The 24,085-nt window shown below is 32.7% G+C and overlaps 1 protein-coding gene across 1 annotated transcript; it reads left to right on the top strand.

Annotated features, from left to right (window-relative positions):
* The first annotated feature begins 6,503 nt into the window (after positions 1–6,503).
* Positions 6,504–22,988, top strand: LOC110019918 (NADH dehydrogenase [ubiquinone] iron-sulfur protein 5-B). Its single transcript, XM_020717790.1, has 2 exons — positions 6,504–6,755; positions 22,816–22,988. Exons 1-2 carry the CDS (start codon positions 6,606–6,608, stop codon positions 22,921–22,923), a joined length of 258 nt encoding a protein of 85 aa, XP_020573449.1. The 5' UTR covers positions 6,504–6,605; the 3' UTR covers positions 22,924–22,988.
* The last annotated feature ends 1,097 nt before the right edge of the window (positions 22,989–24,085 follow it).

Below are 24,085 nucleotides of genomic sequence, written 5' to 3'. Positions count from 1 at the left end.
ATCCAATATGAAATTCAGTTCGGATTCGACCCGAATTGCGGGTCAATGATTTTGATTTTTTAGTCAATTCCGAGTCAACTTATAATTAGTTATTGAACCATTCGTTTTTTAATAAAAAATTTATGTGGTAGTAGGAGTTTCCTGTATTGTGTCGTAGCTTTATGGGCTTGTGGGTGTGGGTACATAAGGATTTCTTCTGTTCTTTATTGACGTTGAACTAGACACTTTTTCTTTGAATGTAAATGTGTCGGTCAGGACGGAGGATGTTGAAGGTTGCAGCCCATCGAGAGATGTGATCAATTTAGTTTGCATAGTTGTCACTGGATCCCTTAAGGCGATCGTTCGTCCGTTTCCGTCAATTGAAGCGGGTGAAAGCCAGCCATAACATATCGTCGGGGACTTCCTGCTAAGGCAATGTGGTGTCAGGTGCAAGAGATGGTAAAGGTTTTGTGTCAGACAACCGCAAGTCCCGCTGAAGCACCAGTGTCAGAGTGGTTGGCTTACTACGAGCGACTGGAGGATGCATGTTAATATAACTCAATCGTCATCGCCTGACTATAGGAGGAGGTTGCATCTCTTAGAGATTCCTTGAGCAACATTCACACCGAGTTGGGATCCCTCCACAATTCAATTGTGTTGAGTTGATTCTTCAATGAGGTAAACTACGTAAATCAAATTATATTACTTAGAGAGATGGTCCTCTAGAGATTTCTTGAGAAGGGGTACGCCTCATCTAAAGCCGTTGAGGACCCATTTATTAAGAATTTTGTTTTTTTTTTTTTGTTTGAAATTTGCAATAATGACATTCCTACTAAAATAATATATTGAGGAATTTGAAATGATAGTTGGTGAGACAATAATCTTTATGCGGCTCTTTGATTCGCGAGCACACATTATTAATAGGGTTAGGGTTACCCTCTTCCACTTTTGCACTTTATTTTTTATGCCTATTGATTTCTTATTTTTTGTCATCTGATCCTTTTGCTCGACTGTAATGGGGCCCAAGTATTCTTCGACTCTTTTTGGCATTGTATGAGCAGTTGATCCCTCCTTCTTGAAGAACAAGGTGGTGAAAGACCTCTAAGATAGGTATGTGCCAGATTCTCATATTATCATCTACTGGATGTCGGTCGAGGGGAGACCGACAGACAATGTTAGCCCTGATATAGTGTTCTACCAATGTCAGTTTATGTGCTGTCTCTGGCTACCCTTATGCCCGGAGCTCAGAAGCATCTTTACCAAATATGGTGTTATTCCAGCCCATTTCGTACCAAACTCCATTATAGCCATCGTGACTTTCGGCATGTTCTATTATCACTTCAGCATCCCCTGAATGACTGATAGTTTCAGTCATTACTTCTTCAAGGTTGACAAAGAGAGGCCTGTCATGTTTTCGTCCAGGTGAAAGCTTCGTTTGCTTGGCGTTGAAAACAAGATTAAGGATTGAGGAGGAAGTTCTTAATTAGTTCTACATATGGCGACTGGAAGATTATTAGCCGCCTGCAAGAGGTGGTGGGTGGTAAGCTAAAGGCCTTACCAGTTGATTTGCGACCTATCCAGGAGGTTCTAGAATGAAGCCCAATGTCAATTCCCCAGTGTAACGTGGAACAAACGGTCTCTGAACTAAATTAAACTTCTAAATTTTTTAGAGATATTAAGGAATGCATGGGGAATACATTAAACTTCTGAGCAGCTTTTCGCCTATAGACATGGTCAGTCTGAGAAGATTATTTTTTGTGTTGGATAATCTATTAAGATTATGTGCACGTAATTTTGGAGGGAGATGGGAGCATCATTTTTTATTATTAAATTTTCTTATAATAACATCTTGTAGCCAAATATCGGTATGACACCATATGAGGCATTACAAGGTAGAAGGTGACATGTCCTATAACGTGCTTATTTTTATTTCATATTTAATAGTTATTTTAATGATATTGAACTTCAATAGAAGTTATTTTCATGTTTTTTATTACAAGTGTAATTGGAGCAAAATGGAGGCAAGTGGAACTTTTGAGCAAAATTTTGAACTAACGCCAAGGCACCAGACTCTATTGAAATATAGAAAATTTTGCTCTCAAGCACCACATACTTGTGCTTAGACGCTAAGCTAGCGTCTAGGCGCCATACCCTACTGAAATACAGAAAAGTTGGTGCTTAGATGCCAGTTCATTTTATGAGGTTCCCGAGAAGGTGACGCCCAAACACCAGAACTGAAATTGGCACTTTCTAGAATTTTTACACACGAAAAGGAAGGTTTTTTCATAATTTTTGGGAGAGTTTTAGAGGAGGACACCAAAGAGAGAAGGGAGAAAAGTTAGAAGAAAAACACTGAAGGAAGGGGAGAGTTTACTTTGTATTTTCTACACTTTATTAATAAGAGTATAGAGAATTGTAAGGGAATTGTTGTAGAAGTGCAAGGAGATATGAGAAATCAACATTTGTAGAAGTTGTCTTTGGTCTTGTAAGTCTGCTGCTTTTTATTGTTATTATAGTAGAAATTTTCATATTAAAGGCATGCAATTTGAATCAAAATGATGAGTTCTTGTGTTTTCTTCATGATTCTAAGTAGTTTTCTTATCTCTTTCTTTTGTAATGAAGTAGCAGCATGTTTAAAATGTAGATTCAATTAGATTTGTATGTTAATTTTCATGGTGACTATTCATTTACTTCATGCTTCATTTACATTGCAATTTGACCAATTGAATTGTTAAAATCCGTTGTGAATCCCTAATGATCCGAATGGGATATGAAATTTAACAACTAGTATGAATCACATTAATATATAGGGTGAAGGAAAAGTAGTTCGTAGGTTAGTGCAAATACATAGGGGGATAATCCTAATGGGGGTAACTAGGAAGTTTCTAAGGGTGAAAGACAAAAACACCTCCTAGTTAAACTAGATTCTTCATGCACTTGAAAAGGGGTAAGAATATGCATGCTTTTATTTGGTACCAAACTTAATTACGTTTTATAGTTGATCTGCACTTTTACTATGTATTAAAGTAATTACAGGGGGGGTTAAATAGATCTAACTTTTCTTAACTTCGTTAAAATCAATAAAGCATCTTAAAGTAATTTTTAGGATTAGTTTAATCTGGCAGAACTAAATAATCATAACTTAAAACCAAAACACTTTTCCAAGCTAATAAGTATTATAGCAGACTATAGCTTTTTTATGTGAGAAATTTTGTATTTCTTAAGGCTAATCTCATGAAAGGGTGAGTAGATTTGGTAAGTGGGTTAGCTGGGCCCGAGATTTATTGGGCCTTTTGAGGTGATTGGTAGGGTTGATAATTTTTTTTATTGATCATTACTACCAGATAATTTTTTAGATGTGCACGATGTGCTTCATGTATCTATTTAAGAAAGTGAATTTCTGATGTTGAGCACATGATTCATGAAGATGAGGTTTAGATTCATCCCAACTTGACATATTGGGAGAAACCAAAGTGTATTTTGGCCTTTGATGTTAGACAATTGAGGAGCAAGCATATTCATATGGTTAAAGTTCGATAGAAGCACGATCAGAATGGGAAGCCATTAAAAAAAAAGAGGCCTATACGAGATAGTTTTATCCATATTTGTCTAATAGTTATATATTTTGAATGTCGAGAATGACATTTTTCTAAAAAGACGATAATATAACGACTACTATTGTAATATATCAGCGTGTCTGTTGTGACTTGATTTTGGGATTTGGTAAACCTTGCTTGTTTATTTTTTATTTTTCAAGTTTTTGATGTTTAATTTATTCGTCAATTTTTAATAGTTTTAATTCAATCCCAATTTATAAAATATCTTTGTTCGATTATAAAACAAAATTGATAATATATTAAACATATTTTTGCCTAATTTTATGAGCAACATTAATGAAAAAATAAAATATTTATTGGTGGATTTTTCTTCATTAAAGATTTGATACTTTTTTATACAAGTAGGTTTTTTAGAACTCTCGGGTGTCCATTTTACAAACCGTTTTCACCAATAAGTTCTAGACTTATTTTTTATATTTATTGACTATTTTTTCAGAATTTTTGGATTCATATATTTTAACATAAAAGAAACTCATCAAAAGTATATATATATAAAACATAGCAATTCACTTGATTACCTTTATATCCTTTATTTAATAAGAAAAATCCTTTAATAATAATATTTTAACCCACTCATTCCATGAACATTATCTCATTTCATTGCTTTTGTATTCCCAACCAAAGAAAATGACGAGAGAAAGGAAGAGAAAAAATAAATTTTCTAGAGAGAGAAGGCTCGATCCGTATTGCCGTTTGGAAAAATTGTCCGACAATAGATAGGCTGGTGTTAACCTACTTTAGATGTCATTTTAGTTGGTTTTTCGTAAAGTTTTGATAATTTATTTGCCAAAATTTCATACTAACTTTTATTTACAAAGATTTATAAACTTTCCACAGTGTAATTTTTTTATATGTGGTAGATTAGATTTTGTTGAACATATCGAGATCAAAATATATTTTTTAATAGGTATTTTGTGTTGTACAATGTTTTTTATATTTTAGTGTGTGGGTTCAACCTAATAAAAGTGCTTTAAACATTATTATGGACAACCCATAAAAGTGTTTTTGTAAATTTTGTTTGCCAATATGTGTTGCTTTATTTCCCCAGTAGATTTCATTATTTTTTGTGCATGTTGATATATAACATTTCTTACATCATGTTGTGATATTGATATGTCAAAATTATTAGCATATATATATTTTTATATCAAAATATGTGACAAAACTGATAAAAATAGGAGTTGCAGGTGGTTGTGGGTGGATGTTTGTTATTTGTAATTAATTTGAGTTATAAGCAGTTTTGCACCTGTGTAATTATTCATTTGTGTGTTTGATACACCTGAATATATGTAAATAAGTAGACATATGAGTATAAATAAAGTTATAAGGGGCATATGAGAAGCACGAACAAGTGAAAGTATAAGGAGGCGAAGGGAAAACATTAAAATAATTCAAATAAATAAATAAAATTTTATTTTTATATTATTTTTCTGTACCTGTGATATCATGTTGCTTATATTATTGCTCAACACATGCATACTACAATTTTAATTTATTGTGCTAGCACTATGATAGATACTACACATAATGTTTTGCCACATTAGATTTATTTACATAAAATACAAGTTTTTTTAAAATATTAAAAACGGTAGTATATGTTTTTTAATACAATTTTTCTTTATTAATATTGAAAATTATAGTCGATTTTTTTAATATTGGATTTATTTTGCATTACTTGTAAGATGTTGATTTTAGTTATGCCAATATCTTAGATTTTTATTTTCAATAGTTACACTAATGTTTAGTTTTTTTTTTAATATAGAAAGAGTGAATCATGGTTGTTGTATACGCTTCATTTGTTATACAGTACTATGATTTGAATAAATTTTGGGTATATTTATTTTACAACATTTGATGATATTAATGGTTATGTGAGTGAAACTTGAAGAAAAAGATATTAAAAAAAATCATTCCAAATAGATATTGGGTAATAATTTTTTTGTTATGATCTCGACACAATATGACTTACCTTAATATGACGGGTTGCATCGAGTTGGGTTGTAACATCAGCGATAACTCTCGCTGGATCAATTCAGGATGAGGTTCAGAGGCTGGAAGAAGCAAGCCACATCCGGGAGGTACAATACCAGACGTGGGTCTCAAATGCAGTTGCCATGCAGAAGACCAACGATAAGTAGAGAATGTGCATGAACTTCACTAACATGAGAGTTGTCTGCATTATAACAATAAATAAGTAAATATGACAAACACCATATTGGCTTCTAAATCATATTATTTTTGGAAAATTACCATACCCTTAAAGAAATTATAACTATAAATAATTGAATACGATAAACACAGAGAATAATAAGAATTTGATGAAAATCTCTCATAATGTTCTCTCAAATTCCAATCAAGAGCAAAATTTAAAGTCCCATGAAAATTTCTTCAAGCATGAGACATGTGAGTAATATTATTTACAAAAAATATGATGTTACGCAATATATGCTCATTTCAGTTTCTTTTTAAACTTAGTAAGTTATATTGTTAGGTTTTATTTTAACTTCGTTTTAAAAGTGATTTTAAAAGATAAATGTATTATAAATTTGCATATTTTGATTGTGAGCGTTTGGCTACCAATATTTGAAATTTTGCTATTTTGATGGATAAAAAAGAGAGAATATAGTAATATAAATTTCTTCATTGTATGAGAATAAAAAAATGAATTAATGAGTAAACTAATAATATATATAATAATATTATAAATAAAAAGTAGTTTTAAAAGAAAAATGGGAGAAGATAATATGCATTAAAATCAAATAATAATTTATATAAAATAAGTTTAACAACTTTTAAAATATTTAAATAATTCTCAGAATGTTTTATATAGAAAATAGAAGGGAGCAACCTTATTTTGAAACTACACATTAAATAAATAAATAATAATAATAATAAATACAGAAAACCCATTTTGACAAGGCCAGAGCTCTGGTCGTCAGCACATAGGGCACGGCTCACAGGGCGGCGAGCTGTAGAAGGAGAATCTAGTGGAGGCGGGAGGGAGCAAAGATGGCGTCAGGCTGGGGGATTACAGGGAACAAGGGCCGATGCTACGACTTCTGGATGGATTTCAGTGAGTGCATGTCGCATTGCCGGGAGCCCAAAGATTGCGCTTTACTCCGCGAGGACTATCTCGAGTGTCTCCACCATGCCAAAGAGGTCAGCGCACGCCCACTTCACATCCCTAGTTCCGACCCTTATCAAATCTTTGATCAGTCGCATTCATTAACTATACGTTATTGCAATCTATGATTCGCTTTCGTTTGGAGATTATAGCCAAATGTGACTTTTCATGTGGTTCGATATGTTTGGTGTTTTCTCGCGTTTCTTTTGGAGGGTTTGTAGATTTGTTGTCGATGTTTGCAGGTTTTTGAAGGATTTGCTTGGCTTTTGTTTATGTTAGAGATTTTAGCTCTTCTGTATAATTTGATGCAACTATAATTTAGTTAACATTGCTTCAGTAAGTTTTGCTAATCTGAATTTATCAAACCCAGAGGTTGTTAAATCTTGAAACCCGGTTGGATCTCTAAATTTTAATCCGAGTTAAAACACTTAAGCCCTATGAATTGTTTGTTAGCTATCAAGAAGATTAGTAGATTACTGGATTTTGTTGATTGGATTAAATTTATATTGTGATTTGATTAAACAAGTCACTTATTTAATGATAATTAGGATGATTTGTGATAATTAGGGATCAATAATATTTTTAATACCTCACCAAAAAATTATCTTAGTCATGCACAAATCTTGACACACATTTGAACTAAGAGCTTCAAAATTCAAATCAGGAATTAACCAAAATCTAATTCAAATGATGTATCTTGATGATACGAGCCAGTTGACATCAAACATGGTTCGATCTAAATCTAGGTGAGCTTGCATCATGCACTTAAAACATAATAAGAAGCTTTGAGATATATTTTGGGGGTCCGGACCCGGACCTAGACCTGGTGGAGAAAGTTGAAGGAGCTCCAAGCTATTGAGGATTTCTGAGCTCCATGACCGTTATACCGCCATCATCGAGCTACCACCGCTGTCCAACCACCACAGCCGTCGCTGCTTGACCACTGCTGCCTGGCCACCGCTGTCACCATCGCCATCGTCAAACCACCGTTGCTGACCACCATCGTCGCCATCGTCTTCACCGTCATTGTCTGACCGTCGTTACCACTAGACAATTTTCATATGGCTCCCACTGCCGTTGGACCACTGCAATGTAGCCACCGCTATTGTTGGATTATTGTTGCCCGACCACCACCGTCGTTGTCGCCGTCATCGAACAAAAGTTGTCTAGCTGTTGTAACCACCAAATCACCACTGTTGTTGCTGCTGGACCACTGCCGTTAGGACGTTGCTATTTTCCCAATGCATTACACCTAGCATAAGTCACATCCATAACCCCAACTTTTGTAATATTTTTTTCAGCTTCTCAATGACCAATAAAGTCATGTAACCTAAATCTGCACAGTGTAATCATTTTAATTGGGTTAGGTTTCATGGTTTTTACCCTTTCGGGTTTTCCATTTAAGAAATTATGTGATTTCTTTTGTTATTTTTATTATAATTAAATACGCCACCCTTCCGCCGTGAATTCACCAACACACAACAATTCTAATTAGCTTCCAAACACATTTCTAATATTTTATTCTGGCTAAATTATAATAATTTGATAGATCAAGCATAGTTTATCATATACAATAAATTTATAATAGTTAATTATAATTTAATTTATTTAATAATTTACAACTAATTAATTTCAATAATAACTAAAGGAATTAAGACTATGGTGTAATCATTATACCGATACTTAAGTAGAGTAACTATGGTGTAAGTAAGGTTTAATTAGGTTTAAGTGCCTAAATGAGCTATCTATGTATTAGCTAGGCTTAATTAGTTAATTGAATGCTTTTTTAGTTAACTCTTTAACCTAATGAACAAAAGATAAAATCATGTTTATTGAGGTTTAGAGTGACTGTAAGATAGCAAGAAGCATTGCCAAAAATTAATGAGCAAAGTAATGTTATAAGTTTTGATGATCGATATAATTGAGAAAAAAGAAAATGAGATATGCAAAATAGCTGAAGTAAGAGATAGCATATATATATAGATTTTAATCAAATCATATTGATTAGAAGCACAAATAATAATATTTTAGTTAATTATAAAAATATAAAAGAAAATGGAAAGATTATTCCAAAAAAGTTGTTATATAGAAATTCTTAAAAGAGCACAATGAACAAATAATAATATATATTATAAATTTTTACATAAAGAGGAAGTCAAGCTAGCTCTAAAGAAAAATGGATAGCGATAAAAGATGGATAAAAGTAAAATTTAGTGTCCAGGTAAACTTATTTAGTTTTGGAGAGTTATATGTGATATTTTAGTGGTTTGTTTAAGAAATCTTAAAAAAAAATTTTAAAAATTAGGAGGACGCCTAATAATTGGAAAAGTATTTTGATATTAATGTTTACGAAACAAAGGAGATGGTAATGATTGTGATGTTTATTGGATAATCAATTCTATGAATAATAAAATGGAGTTATGAGTGTGAACGAACATAACTTTTGGTTTAGAAGAAATTGTGCTTGTTTAGATAAATAATATTGGCTTCTTGTTTGGAATATCACCATGAAATTGTTTTTTGTGCTATAAAAACTAATAAAAAACTATAGAAAGCATTAAAAAAATATTTTAATGATTTTTATTGCTCTTAGGATGACATATTAAAGTGTACAAAGAGAATTTAGTAAAGGTATGCTAATGTTATAAAAAATTTGTCTGTTGATGTATTGTTCGGTATCTAAAGTAGTTATGTAGTGACGGAAGAGTTTCTTTATGGTCAATTATATTGATGATAGTCATAACTTTCGTATTAGTCATTAGATGCTTATAAAGAATATTCAAGCAAGATCTTGGTGTATGTTTTTCGCAATTTCGTGATTTCGCAATTCACATAGTTATAGACAAACGGACATCTACTAAATCAAGTGAAAAGTTGCAACAATGGAGAAATTTTTTATAAGATAAAAGAATTGGAATTGATTGGACACTAAAATAATTTATGATGTATAATTCTTGCGGTTATAATATTTATAATTATTGGTAAATATTAATAGAAGATTAAAATGATACTTAGGTAGAAATATTTTAAGTTTTATGGATCTATTTTACAGAAGATTGATGATATAACTTTAAGAGTTATGACTATATATTTAAAATTGAGAAGTGCCAAAGGAGCAATATGTGATACGACGATATCATAGATGCTTAAAAATACAATCTATTAAACTTAAATAATTACCGCCACATATGGAGTTCAAAATTATCATCACATGTGATTTGTAATTAATAATTAATATTCAATGTCTTCGATATGCTAATATGAACCACTGCAACAATTTCTTTGTTGATGTGTATTTGTGATGTTGGAGTTCATCTTCCCATTACTACTTTCCATGCTATTTCTGATTGGTTTCGTGCTTTCTAATATTATTGCCTTAGTTCATGCGACTTATTACCTTCTTTTGCTACCTTGCTTCCATGTTGCATTGCTGATTTTCCATTATCTACTACGTTGCATGGTAAGATGCCATGCCACCTTCACCAATTCTTGCAACTACTACTATAGCTTCGTTGCCATTCCCATCAGGATAATGTGCTGCCTTCCCCAACTCCCGTTCTTTCTTGTTAAAGTCTTGTTGGAGCCTCACTGCTTTATGTTTGAACTCTCTATCATTCTTGTTGTGGCAATCCTCCTATTTTATTGAAGGCTACTAATGTGACCCAAGTCATGTAAAACTAATTGGATTGAATATTAAATTAAAATTTCAATTTTGTCTTTTGCGCATATTTGTTGGATGTGTGTTCTTTGAGTGCTTCACAAGTATGAAAAATTACATCTAAAGGGGGTTATTTTTATTGGTGCAATGCTTTGTTTTTTCCTTTGGGGTGATTTTTATTCGTATTATTGTCTTTTAAATTGTCCAATTGCTAATTTTGTTTGGTGATTTAAATTTCTTCTAGTAATTTTGTTTTTTTACTGCGAACTTGTTTTGTTGTTGACTTTTTATATTTATTATTGTTTTCTTTTGGAATTATAGATTGTAGACATCTATTAAAGTATATCATGTTTGATATCCTTACAGTAAAAGCAATAAATTTTTACTAAAACTGTGTTAGCAATCCATGGGTTAATTATAATAAGGATCCATCCATCCATCCATACATAAATTTGAAGTTGTTATTTTGAAAATGTGAAACTCATTGGTGAATGGAAGGTTAGAGCATTAGATGGGAGGCATATTATTATTGAACTTGAGAGGGAAGAGGATTATGTTAGATTATTTTGCAAACCATGGTATATTGATAATGTTCGCATGAAAGTCCTCAAGTGGAATTCGGACTTTGATCCAGCTGTTGAACCCCCTATTATTCCTATTTAGATAACTTTTCCAGGACTTAGGCTCCATTACTTTCATCAAAAAGTGTTGTATTCTCTTCCTGCCATCTTTGGAAAACCCATGAAAGTGGACCTTGCAACACAATTTCTCTAGGCCTTCAGCTGCAAGAGTAATGGTTGAAAGAGATATCACTTTGCCAATGCATGATGAAATTTGGCTTGGAACTCATAATAATGGTTATTGGCAAAAGGTAGAATTTGAATACAAACATAAATACTGCCCAAAAATGCAGAATATTTTGGCATATGGTGGAAAATTGCTTTGTGGCTCACCTTGAATTGAGGCAACAACAAAAAGACAACAGTAGAGATAAACGTGAAAAGGGTAAACATGGGAGATGGTTAACACAATTGAGGGCAGCTCTCAACAGATGGAAGATGCAGAAGTAGGTGAACAGGTAGTTAGTGCTGATCCTGAACCAAGAGATAGGGTGAGAGAAAGAGTAGAACAACAAACGGATGAGGTGGAGGAAAACACACAAGAAATTAGCCAGCAACAAACACAAAGGGAGTTACCTGATGAGGAAATGGTTGCTGCTGTGGCAGAGATGGCGCAACAAAACCAATGTGACATGATAAATGAACAATTACGGATGGGCAATGAGTCATCACAAAGCGAGATACCTAAGGATGAAGTGGTAGCTGCTGTGGCTTTAATGGAAGAGGAATGGATGGTTCAAAAGAGCAGGAAAAACAAAGGCAAAGGGTATAGAGAATTAAACTACATGAATCAAGATGCTATACAATCATTTAATGGAGCATCTTCTGCACGAATTTTAGCCAACTTAGATGTTGGAGCACTTTCTGGGAAAACTAGAAAGTGCAATATCAATATCGATGGTTTAGATTTTGGTGTGGAATGCTAGGGGTATTGCTAAGAGGAATGCCTCTAATTGGGTGATGAGGTTGTGGAGATCTCATCAATTGCTTTGTTTGGCCATTTTGGAACCTCTTATTAGTTTAGATAATATTGATAAAGCTGTAAAAAAGTTGGGAACTTTCAAATATGTTTATAATTGCAACCTGAAGATATGCTTTCTGTGGAGAAAAAGGTCTCAATGTCAACATTATTGGGAATAACAACCAATTCCTGCACTTGGAAATCTCCTTTCTTTTGAAAACTGTAAATCTCACTATTGTATATGCAGGGTGCAATGCTGCTAGTAGGGAAGCTTTGTGGTTGGATCTCAACAATTTCAGGAGGAACACAATAGGTCCTTAGGTTGTTTGTGGGGATTTTAATGTTGTGGCTTCATCTATGGAGAAAAAAGGGGACAGAAGTCCTTGTTTCAGAACTATGGAAAGATTTAGAGACAACATTCTCAATGCTGGCCTAAATGATTTTGATTTCAATGGAAATATATTTACTTGGAGAAGGGGAAAGATTTATGAGAGATTGGATAGAGCTCTTGTCAGTCAGGAATGGAGACTTGAGTTCCAGCTTATTGATGTGCTAAACTTAAACAGAAATGCTTCTAGCCACTCTCTTTTGCTTATCAGTATTGAAGAATTGCCTAAATCTAAAAACATCCCTTTTAGATTCATTAATGTTTGGTGTGACCATCCTGATTATTTGAAGCTGATTAATGAGATTTGGGTGAATGAGGTTGGATATTCGCACAGATTGTGGAGACCTCACAAAAATATGGCTTTGGCTTTGAAAAAATGGATCTGATAGACTTTTGTGAATGTCCATCAAAAAGTGAAGGAGGTTGAGGAGAAAGTTACCAGACAGGAAGACGGGTTTACAACAGAAGAAATGGATGAAGAGATGCTAATACTGGCCCATGATGCTCTTAATGAAGCTATGCAGCAGGAAAATGATTTTCTGAAACAAAATGCTAGTTGTCTAAGTCATGCTGAGGGAGATAGGAATACAAGGTTTTTTCATGCTTGCATAAAAAAGAAAAGGCAAACCAGCACCATTTTAAAATGCAAAGATAGAAATGGCAATTGGATATTTTCACAAACTAAAATTGTCAAAAGGCTTTGGCTTTCTTTCAAAATCTTTATCAGAAAACTGTGATGATTGAGGAAGAACTGGACAGGGATGCTATAATCAAAGTTCCTGAAGTCACTGACTTGTCTACTCTTTGTGTTGTACCTTTTATGGATGTCATTTGCGATGTTGTTAATTCAATTGATAGAAACAAAGTTGCTGGATCAAATGGGTATACTTCCTGCTTTTATATTAAATCTTAGGAGATCATTAAGACTGATGTGTTGGCAGGCTTTTCAAAACTACTTTATGCGTGGTTTACATCATTGATATTTTAGAAGCTCTTCACTGGTTTTGGTTCCAAAAGAAAATTTTAACTACAGATGGGAAGATGTCCGAATATTGTGCTTGTCCACTGTAATTTCTAAAATAATCAGTAAGATTATTGTTAAAAGGCTGCAACCAATGCTTATGAATGCTGTGAGCCCACAACAGGCTGCTTTCATCTCTGAGAGAACAATTTGTGATAATATTCTCATTGCTCAAGAACTGATATGTGACCTAGACAAGAAATGCAGAGGTTGAAATGGTTTTCTGAAACTGGATTTACATAAAGCATATGATACAATTCAATGGGATTTGATCATTAAGATCCTGGTTGCTAAGGATTTCAATATTGAATTCTGTCAACTTATACAAAAGTTTCTGGATAACAATTTCTATTCTATTATGATAAATGGTGTGAAACAAAGTTTTTTCAAATCTGAAAGAGGGCTGAAGCAAGGTGCCTCCCTCTCTCCCGCTCTTTTCATTCTTGCTATGGATTACCTTTCTTATCTTTTGAACAAGCACCTAATTTTGCACCCTGATGGTAGATACAGTTCTAAAGGTAGTGAGTTGGCATTTCACCTAGCCTATGCCGATGACATACTTATCTTTTGTAATATGGGAAAGAGAAACATTAAGCACTCGTGCAAAATACTCCAACACTTTTAGCAGATTTCTGGTATGAAGTTTAATAAAGATAAATGCAATTGGCATGTCAGGAAACAGCTTAATGGGGATTACAAAACTTGGCTGACAGATTTTACCGATATTAAAATCAGCAATTTTTTTATGAAATACTTGGGAATTCAATTACATAACACTAGTCGTGCATAACATTAATAAAATGATTGACAGTTGGGAAACCTCTTTTCTATTTTTCGTGGCAGGATCATTTAACTACAAAGTGTACTTAGTTCTCTTCCTTTATACGTGTTACAAGTCACAAAAATGATGAATACATGTGGAATATTAAATTAAAATTTCAATTTTGTCTTTTGTGCATGTTTGTTGGATGTGTGTTCTTTGAACGCTTCACGAATATGAAAAATTGCCTGGATATTTTAATTGTAGGGCTTTGTTCTTTCCTTTGAGGTGATTTTTATACTTATTCTTGTCTTTTAAATTGTCCAATTGCTAATTTTGTTTGATAATTTAAATTTCTTCTAGTAATGCTGTCTTTCTAGTGTGAAGTATATCATGTTTGATATCCTTACATTAAAAGCTATAAATTTTTACTAAAACTGTGTTAGTGTGTGTAGCTATAAATTTTTACTAATACTGTGTTAGTGTGTGTGTGTGTTAGTGTGTGTGTGTGTGTGTGTGTGTGTGTGTGTGTGTGTGTGTGTGTGTGGATGTGTATTGGCTTCTGTCCTGGTTTCCGGCAAGGTTCCAAGCTAAAAATTGAGCTCTGACAATGGGAATTGATGAGGGAAAATGGTTGGAATGTGTGTGTGTGTGTGTGTGTGTCTGTGTGTGTGTGAAGCAGGGAGGGAAGAGCTGCCACTAGAAAGAACATATCTTATATATATATATTATGTATGTATGTATGCATGTAACCTACAAATCAGGAGGGAAGAAAGTGAGAGCTTTCTGGGGCTTTATTTGTTATGATGATCAACAAAAAGGTGTGACCTCTTCTTCCCTTTCTCTAACCTATCAGACTTCTGAGCATCCTGCTTGGAAGAAAGTGGGGGGAGGCCAACGGTTTATAATTTACCTATTTCCACGTAGAGGGCCAAATGTAATAAAAGAAAACAAATTTAGTAGACTATAAAATAAAAATGATGAATACAAATTGTACTTAGTTCCCTTAGTTCCCTTCCTTTACATGTGCATGTCAGGTGTAAGTATTGGGTAATTCAAGTTTTTGGTGATAATTAAATTATCATTTGGATGAAAAAGTGTGTTTATTGTTTTTACATTAAAAAAGATTGATTTTTGTTGAAGTTAATAAGTTGGTCACTTGCAGATTGTGATTTTTTTATGATTTTATTGTAGGTTGCATTAGTAATCATAGATTCTTATGTCTTGCATTAAAGAAAACAGAACTTTATGGCTCATTTAGGAAAATTCATCATAGTTTATTACGATCATAATGCACTTTTTTCTCTATAACTATTTGATGGAAGGGCACATTTCCATGTGAAGAAATCTTATGATAGGAATTCATTCACAAATAAGTTCTAGAATATTAGTTAAATCTTTAGACCAGATCTCAATATGAAAATTTGAGTTGTCATAGTTGGAAAAGTTTAATTACTTGACATCTATAACATTCATTGGAAGGAACATGGTAGGTTTATCACTAGCAGTTATCTATTCTGGGTATTATATCTGTTTTCTGTTTATTGTTTGTTATGCACTGTTCGTTAGCATATTGCCATAAAATAACTGTGACCTGCAGAAGGGAAAAGGGCATGCCAATGCCGTTGAGGGCCTTAATTTAACTATAATTATAAAGTTTTCAAATTTTTGGTTTAGATTCTAATTAAAGGCTCTCTTGTATTGCGGTCACTTGCCGACGTATTTCATTTTCTAAAATTTGGGTCAAATTGGTCTTCCCTTCTAAAAATCAAATCTCAGCCAGTTAGCCTCCCCTTTTACTGAGCCATTTACACCCAACCGTTCTCTCATTTTCACTGTTCTTCTCTCTCTAACCTCTCTCTACTCAAGAGACTACAAGTAGATGTACTTATTTGGGATCTAGGAGTTTTAAATTGGATAAGCATCAAGGCAAATAGAATAAGATGGGATGGCAAAAATTAATCAAGGAGTTCATGGGAAGAGAAGATAAAAAGGCCTCTTACACCAAGGAAGCTACCCTTTAAATCTAATGGGGCGCTTTTAATTCAGTTTTTTGTTCATTTCCTTCGCTCAAGCATCTCTTCTTATTCTACAGCCTATTGAGTTCCATAACATAAATCATCAAATATCTACTTGCCAATTTCACATAATAGGAAACACAAATCTTGGTTATCCTATTATCGCTATCCACCTTTAAAAAAATCCTACAACATAAGAAACCTATCTATTTATTCATCATATTAATTGTTTTGAGGGTGATGATTGGATATACATAGCATCTTTTAAATTTACAACGTTTTTAGCATTTAGGGTTGAAAGGGTATTCATCAGTAATATTTCTTTTAGTCTCGAAATATTAGCTTTCTATTGTGAATTAAAATTTGGATTAAATTCATCTTTCCTTTATTATAAATTCTTATTTCTTGTTCTCTCAACCATAATTTTTTCATTCTCTTCCAAAATTTAATAAATTCTTTGTTTGATTTCTCATGGGGCTGAAATTTGAAACTCTTAGTTTCTACCCCATCCTCCCAGTCTTCCAATAATCCTCTCTTGATAATGCAAATTCCCATCTTCTATTATTGATGTACTTCTATGAGCACTTGAATAATTTTATAATCAATTTGAGGGAAGGAAAAATGGAATCAAGGAAATCATCATCAAGTGTCCATCTATCTATTAGGTATTAGAGTGACCGAATTTTGTCAGAAGAGCACTGTCAAACTCAGAAGGTATTTTGATATCAACCTAAATGCTACCAATCCTTGTTATGACATGGAAAACAATAAGCTTGTAAATTGAAACATCATACTCTTCTGTTGACAATCTCTACTACGATTGTTCTCTCATGTATGCACTATCAATTTTAGTATCCAAGTGTGTTTATTACGTATGGTGATTTCCTGCTATTGATCCTAGCGTTGTCCTTATTTTATTTATTTATTGTATTATGAATTCTATCTTTTCTTTTCTATGTTTATAAATCTTTTGCTGTCCCCATTAGATCTTAAATAATTTTTTAAGAAATTCATTCACAACATCCTTTATAATTCCCTTTATAATACACCCCACAATTCTTTCTAAAATTTCTTACATATTTCAGTCATCAAAATTTTCGAATTCATACTCGGATTAAAATCAAATTGAGATGAATTTAAAATTTTAATTCAAGTTTGAATCTCAAAAACTTAATTCAAAATTTGAATTTAAACTTTCATCTTATTATTTTCTCTTGTTTTTCTATCTAAATTTGTATGATCAACTTGCTTGATTAATGCTCATCCACAATGTATATAAGCCTGTATCAAACTCATTTTTAACCTATGTTGAATTAAGTGCACTTGAATTGAACCTCCTTGATTGGTCCCAAAACAAAAGACATAAGTTAGGAGGTGATGGAGAAAATTTGGGGTGATTGTCCAGCGATATTTTATTTGCGATGAGCATATAATAACAATGATCAATTTTAAATTGTCTCGCCTTTTTGATGAATCTCTCAAACTATTGATATGAAAAATATGTGAATTCTTGCCAAACAGAATTCTGCAATTGCTATCTTTGAAAGTTATAATCTACCACTTGAAAATTGGCAAATCTCATCTCATCATATAACCATGCTTAAGAAGCTCCACTACAATGCTGCCACATTTCATGTCTTCTTTTGCTTTAATTCTCTATATTGAGAGAGATCTAATGAAATTGCTACTAACTTCATGATATGAACTAAACTTAGTTTTTTTTACTCTTATATTGTAATTTGCATAAAATAAGTTGATATTAAACTCGAGCTTGTGTAATTAATTTTATCAGCATTGTAATTAGTTCATACTATTCTTTTTTGGTTGCACTTCATGCTAGTTGCAATATCACATCTGGCTTATCTACTTATTATCTCATTGCACAAATTAATAATTCATATGATCATCATAGTTATGCGGCTTTACGAGGGCTTGACAATATAATTCTATGATTTTTGTTTTCTTTTAATATCATATTTAGTAGTTTGTTTGTACATTAAAATTGATTCTCTATGATGAAACCAACAATCAACTATATATTAATGATATTGTTAAGGATAAAGTTGATTGTCTGGCTCGCATCAAATTAGTACTAGCTTTTGTGTCCTCTATATTATTTTCTCCTCTGATAACTAAGTACTAGTGTTTTAAATTATGTTTAATCTCTTAAATCCCCTTACAACCAAAATTGATCTTATAAAAAATATAGAGTAACACGATCTCTTTTTGGACAAAGATTGTCATTTCTTGATAGTAGAATCTAAATCTAAACATGAATTGTACAGTCACTTACGACTGAGTTCATATTTGGGCTTGTTTGCGAACTTTAACTTGAATCCAAACTTGAATTTTTGTATAAATTTGAATTTAATGCGAAGCCTAAGTTTAGGATCTAATCAAACTTTGAATAAAAATACTTTTTCTGCTAGTTTACTTGATCTATCTCATTAGTTGAAAACCATTCTTATAAATTCCTATTTCCTGTTCCCTCACCATAAATTTTTCACTTTCTTCCAAAATTTACAAAAGTTCATTCTTTGAGTTTTCATGGGGTTGAAACTTAAAACTCTTAGTTTCCGCCCAATCCTTCTAGTCTTCTAATTCTCTCTCTATAATGCTAATTCCCGTCTTCTATTACTGATTGAATTCTATGAGCAATTAAATAATTTTATAATAAATTTGAGAGAAGGAAGAATAAAATTAAGAGAATCATTATCAAGTATATAATGTATTTGAGGGACCATATTTTGTAGAAGAGTACCGTAAAACTCATAAGACTTTTTTATTTATACCAAATTGCTACAGATCCTTGTTATGATATGAAAAACTGTAAGATTGTAAATTGAAACAACATGCTTTTCTCTTGATGCCCTCTATTGCGATTGTTCCCTTGCATATATACTTTCAATTTTAGTATCAAAGTGTGTTTATTCTATCCGGTGATTTGTTGCGACTGATTCTAGTGTTGTTCTTATTTTTTATCATTTTATTATGCATTCTACTGTCTTTTCTATGTTTCTATATCTTTGTTATTCTCGTTAGATTTTAAATAAAATTAGGATAAATTCATTCAAAACTTCCGTTATAGTTCCCTCCATAATACACCCTTCGATGGTGATTTCTTGCCACTGATTCTAGTGCTGTTCTTATTTTTTAGCAATTTTATTATGCATTCTACTGTCTTTTCTATGTTTCTATATCTTTGTTATTCTCATTAAATTTTAAATAAATTTTTGACAAATTCATTCACAACATCCCTTATAGTTCCCTCTATAATACACCCTTCGATTCCTTCTAATTTTTCCTACATATTTCATCCATCGAAATCTCTAAACTTATCCTCTGATTAAATTTAAATTGAGATTATTTTGAATTTTAAATTCAAGTTTTAATCTCAGCAACTTGAATTAAAAAATTGAGTTTATACTTTCAGCTTGTTATTTTCCTAACAAAATTTGTATGATCAACTTGCTTGATTAATACTTATCCACAACTTATATAAGCCCGAATCAAACTCATTCAAAACGTATCTTGAACTAAGTGCACTTGAATAGGATCCTTCTTAAATGGTCCCCAACCAAATTACATTTGTGAGGAGGTGACCACGAACTTTTGGGGTGGCTGTCCCACGATATCTTGTTTGCGATGATCATATAATAGCAATGATCTATTTTAAAGATACCCACCTTTTGGATGAGTCTCACACACTTTTGATATGAAAAATATTTAAATTTCTGCCAATGGGAATTACTTCTTGGAGCTGCAACAGCTATTTTTGAAAGTTATAAACCACTACTTTTGATATGAAAAATATTTAAATTTCTGCCAATGAGATTTATTTCTTGGAGCTGCAACTGCTATTTTTGAAAGTTATAAACCACTACTCGAAAGTCTAGATTTAATTTATTTTGATTGGCAAATCTCACGTCATAATATGACAATGTCTTAGAAACTCCACTACAATGCTGCCATCTTTCATGTCTTTTTTGCTTTAATTCTCTACATTGAGAGACATCTAATGAAATTGCTACTAACTGCATGATATGAGCTAAACTTTGTTTAGTTTACTATTATATTGACATTTACATAAACTAAGCTGACAATAAATTTGAATCTTGGGTGATTAGTTTTTATTGTTTGTTCATATTATGCTTGGAGCTAGGCATCAAGCGTATCTACTTATCGTCTCATCGCTTAAGTTAATAATTTCATATGACCACCATAGTTATGTGGCTTCACGAGGGTTTGAAAACATAATTGTATGATTATTTCCTTAAATATCATATTTAAAATTTATTGGTATATTAAAATTGATTCTCTATGTGGAACCAACAATCTTATTGTTTAGTGCGATCTACATTACCATAAGATTAGAAATTATCATAATTCTCTTTACGGTAATAATTTTTTTGAAGACTTCATTGATGAGCCTTTCTTATATTATCAACAATTTGGAAAACTTGAGTTTGCAGTAATTAGCTTTATGTCGATGATGTTGTTAAGGATATTGTTGATTGTCTGGCTATCATCAAATTAGTACTAGCTTTCGTGTTCTCTATATTACTTCCTCCTCTATAATTTAAGTACTCGTTGTTTCCAGCTATGTTTAATTCTCAAATGCCTACAACTAAAATTGATATTATGAAAAACATAGAGTAACATGATCCCTTTTTTTACGAACGGTTTCGACAAATATTCTCATTTTCGACACTTTGTACAGTCACTTACAATTGAGTTCATATTTGAGCTTGCCTGTGAACTTTAACTTGAATCTAAACTTTAATTTTTGTATAAATTTGAATTTGAGGCGAAGCCCAGGTTTAGGATCTAATCATACTTTGAATCTAGATATTCTTTCTGCTATTTTACTAGATCTGTCTATTTGCCTGCAAACCATTTTTAGAATGTTGAATTAAAACTACTTTTTTTGGCTCTTTTTTATTGATTCCTTTATCATATTATTGGGTTCAAAGTTAGACACTCAGTTGATTGCCTAATATGTACTCTTACTCCCCTCTTTTTTATTCTATGAATAGTTCACTTTCCTAGAATGCATATTTTTCAATAGAGTTGTCTACAATTGTTGAAAGATTTTTTGAAGCTTTTTTAATAGCTATCCTAAATTTTGACAGAGGTAGACCTAGGAAGACTTGGGCTTATTGTATTAAAAATGATCTTAATTTACTAGTTACTAGAACTAAATGAAAATATGACATTAAATAGGACGCATTGGAGAAAAAGGATTCATGTAGCCGACCCCACGTAGTGGGATTAAGGCTTTGTTGTTGTTGTTGTTGTTGTTGTATCCTAAATTTTGACTCATCCTTAGTTTGAGGTTGTCCAGGGAAGTTTCTCTTATAGACGTTATAGGATTTTCATCACTACTACACGAATCAAATCATGATTGTACAATATTTGCATCAATTAATATTAACATTGATCAAGATATCCTTACCAAAAATTAGTCGACATATGGCTTTTGGATATACTTTAAGATGAGTGCAATGCACTGATATTTAATATTGTTTTTATCTTAAAGCAGATTCCAAGGTTTTGACACTTAATCTTGATTAACTTTTTTTTTTTTTTGAAGAGAATATTATGTATGATGAAAGTTTCATATATTTGTTGTAGTAATAGTGATTAAAAATATATTTTTAGTTTATGTCAATCCACCCATTCATCTATTCACCTTCGTGATACTAATAACAACGAAGAGTCTCAAGAACTTGCTATGATTTTAGAGAGGACCTGTGCTTGTTTTGTCTTGTTACTTTTATGTTTATCCTATTTTTGGTGTTGAGATCTGTTGCCTAATGGAGGCAATTTCAAGCCTCCCATGTTTTTTTGTTGGTTTTCCTATGGTGGAAAATGTTTGCAGCTTTTGAAAACTTCCATCAGTGGGTGATTCTAAAAATTTTTATTCTGTTGTAGAGATCACCCACTATCTATGTCATTACCATTTACTAATCAGTTCCAAGTCTATGGATTGTATTCCATTTCTCAAACCCGTTGCAGAACAATCCTTGCAGCCGGATGGAGGTGAACTGCGACTTTCGTGGAGTTATAGTACTTAAGCCCAACTTACAAATCAGTGCATGCATGATATTTTTACTTGATCTTAATGTGCTGTTCACCTTTGATGTTGCCAATCTTCATGTTGATCTAACTGTTACTATTTGTCATGATTTTAATATATATTAACAATATTCTCATGAGTATCCTAGCTATTTCGAAATGTGGACCCTATTCTATGAACAAGCTGGCTTGGGATTATAAGTCTCAGTTTTTATGATGATTGTGCAGGCAAATTTACTATCATTTTGCTGCGCTTTCTCTTTTTTTACGTCTCTCCCACTTTTCTTTCATTCTTTGTTTCCCTCTCCGTTCATGCTACTCTCCTTTTCTCTCATCTTTCTCTGCCTATTTCCTGGATTGCTTGTTTTTTTTTGACTGGAAGCTGGAATTTCATATCTGTTATTGTGGCAATGCAGTTTTGACTTGCATGACTCAGGACCAAGAGTAAGTCATGCTTATCCCATGAAGTCCAAGTGCTCATTGGGCTGCTAAATCTATTGTTTATTTTAGATTGAAGATAGTTATTGCCTTCTTCGTTTGCCATAAAAATGAGAGCAGACTAACAATTTTTGTAATTTCATATGGCTGCAGTTCCGAAGGAGAAACCGAGTCTACAAAGAAGAGCAGCGCCAACTTAGAGCTGCTGCTAGGAAGGCCAAAGAACAAACTGAAGGTGGCGACGAAAACTCTGAACATTAGTCTTCTCTGAACTGGATCATATGAAACAGTAGAGGAGAAAAACTTTGGCAGTAAATTAATGTTTTGTTTAAAACGCCCCTTGACACACAATGCCCGCTATTCTTCTTGTTGTCTTATTGTTGATACTAACATGAGTGCAAAAACGAGGTAATAATTCCCTTTGCTTAACTATGAAATCCTTTCAAAGAATTCATTTGTATTTGCATTCAAATTTGGAGAAATAAGTTGGTGGTTCTCATTCTTGATCATTAGCTCATCCTTTGCATCTCTCTTCTAAATCATTATTATCTCAAACCTCTACAGAAGAATCAGAACATGTCAAAATTAATTTCATAAACCCAAGACTAAGATTTTCTTGTGCAAGTTTGGGTGCATGCGACAAGAACATGATAAAAATGTGTATTCGGGCAAAAATTACTTGAAATCATGTTTATTGTTTAAAAATACCCAATGTCGGAAAATATTAAGGTTTTATTGGTCCCATTATAAAGTGAAGTTGCACCTCAAGGAAGCGACAAGGCGAGGCACTGATAGTTACAAGTAGTTTGAACTTCTCCATCCAGGAATTCAAGGAAGATCGATCTTATCCTCTTGGTAATTAACTATTTCAGTTTTTTTTTTTTTCCTTTCAGCTGATTCTGCTCTAACCTTCCCCTAATCTCTCCCATTTTCCACTAAAACATGAAGTATCTATCATAATGGAGAACACTTCCATCCTCTACAATCTCGGGCTAGCTCAACATCAGTGTCCATCATTAACTAGTGCCATGTTTGATCATATCCAGTGAGTTCTCTCCTAACTTTTATTTTGCTTGAATACTGGAGTATTTTTAGTGTAGAAATTCAGTTTAATCAGATGAATTTTGTGATGACTATCAGTACCGTAGATCTTCTCTAAATAACAAATCCATCACCTGAAAAACTTGAATTGCATATTGATCTTATAAATGTGGCGTCTCTTTCAAACAAGCTTAAAAAATTATAAAAAAAAAATTGTTCACTGGCCTTATACGCCAAAGCTAGAGGGCTACAGAGCTGTTTTGGCGGCTGCATAATTTTTTAACCAATTTCGCTTGGTTTGATGATGCTATTTTTCAGTCAATAATTCTTTACATAAACAGTTAATTTTTTCAAGCCGGAGGGTTCGTCTTGTCAGTGACGT

Source organism: Phalaenopsis equestris, unplaced genomic scaffold, assembly GCF_001263595.1.
Source record: "Phalaenopsis equestris unplaced genomic scaffold, ASM126359v1 Scaffold000088, whole genome shotgun sequence".
NCBI lineage: Eukaryota > Viridiplantae > Streptophyta > Magnoliopsida > Asparagales > Orchidaceae > Phalaenopsis > Phalaenopsis equestris.
The sequence above is the reverse complement of the archived record's forward strand: the minus strand, read 5'-3'. Positions and strand labels throughout refer to the sequence as shown.

Excerpts from the sequence above, each read along its gene's own strand:
- LOC110019918 (XM_020717790.1), top strand. The coding sequence starts at position 6,606 with ATGGCGTCAGGCTGGGGGATTACAGGGAACAAGGGCCGATGCTACGAC. Across the intron at positions 6,756-22,815 it reads GTCTCCACCATGCCAAAGAG|TTCCGAAGGAGAAACCGAGT; the intron begins GTCAGCGCACGC and ends ATATGGCTGCAG.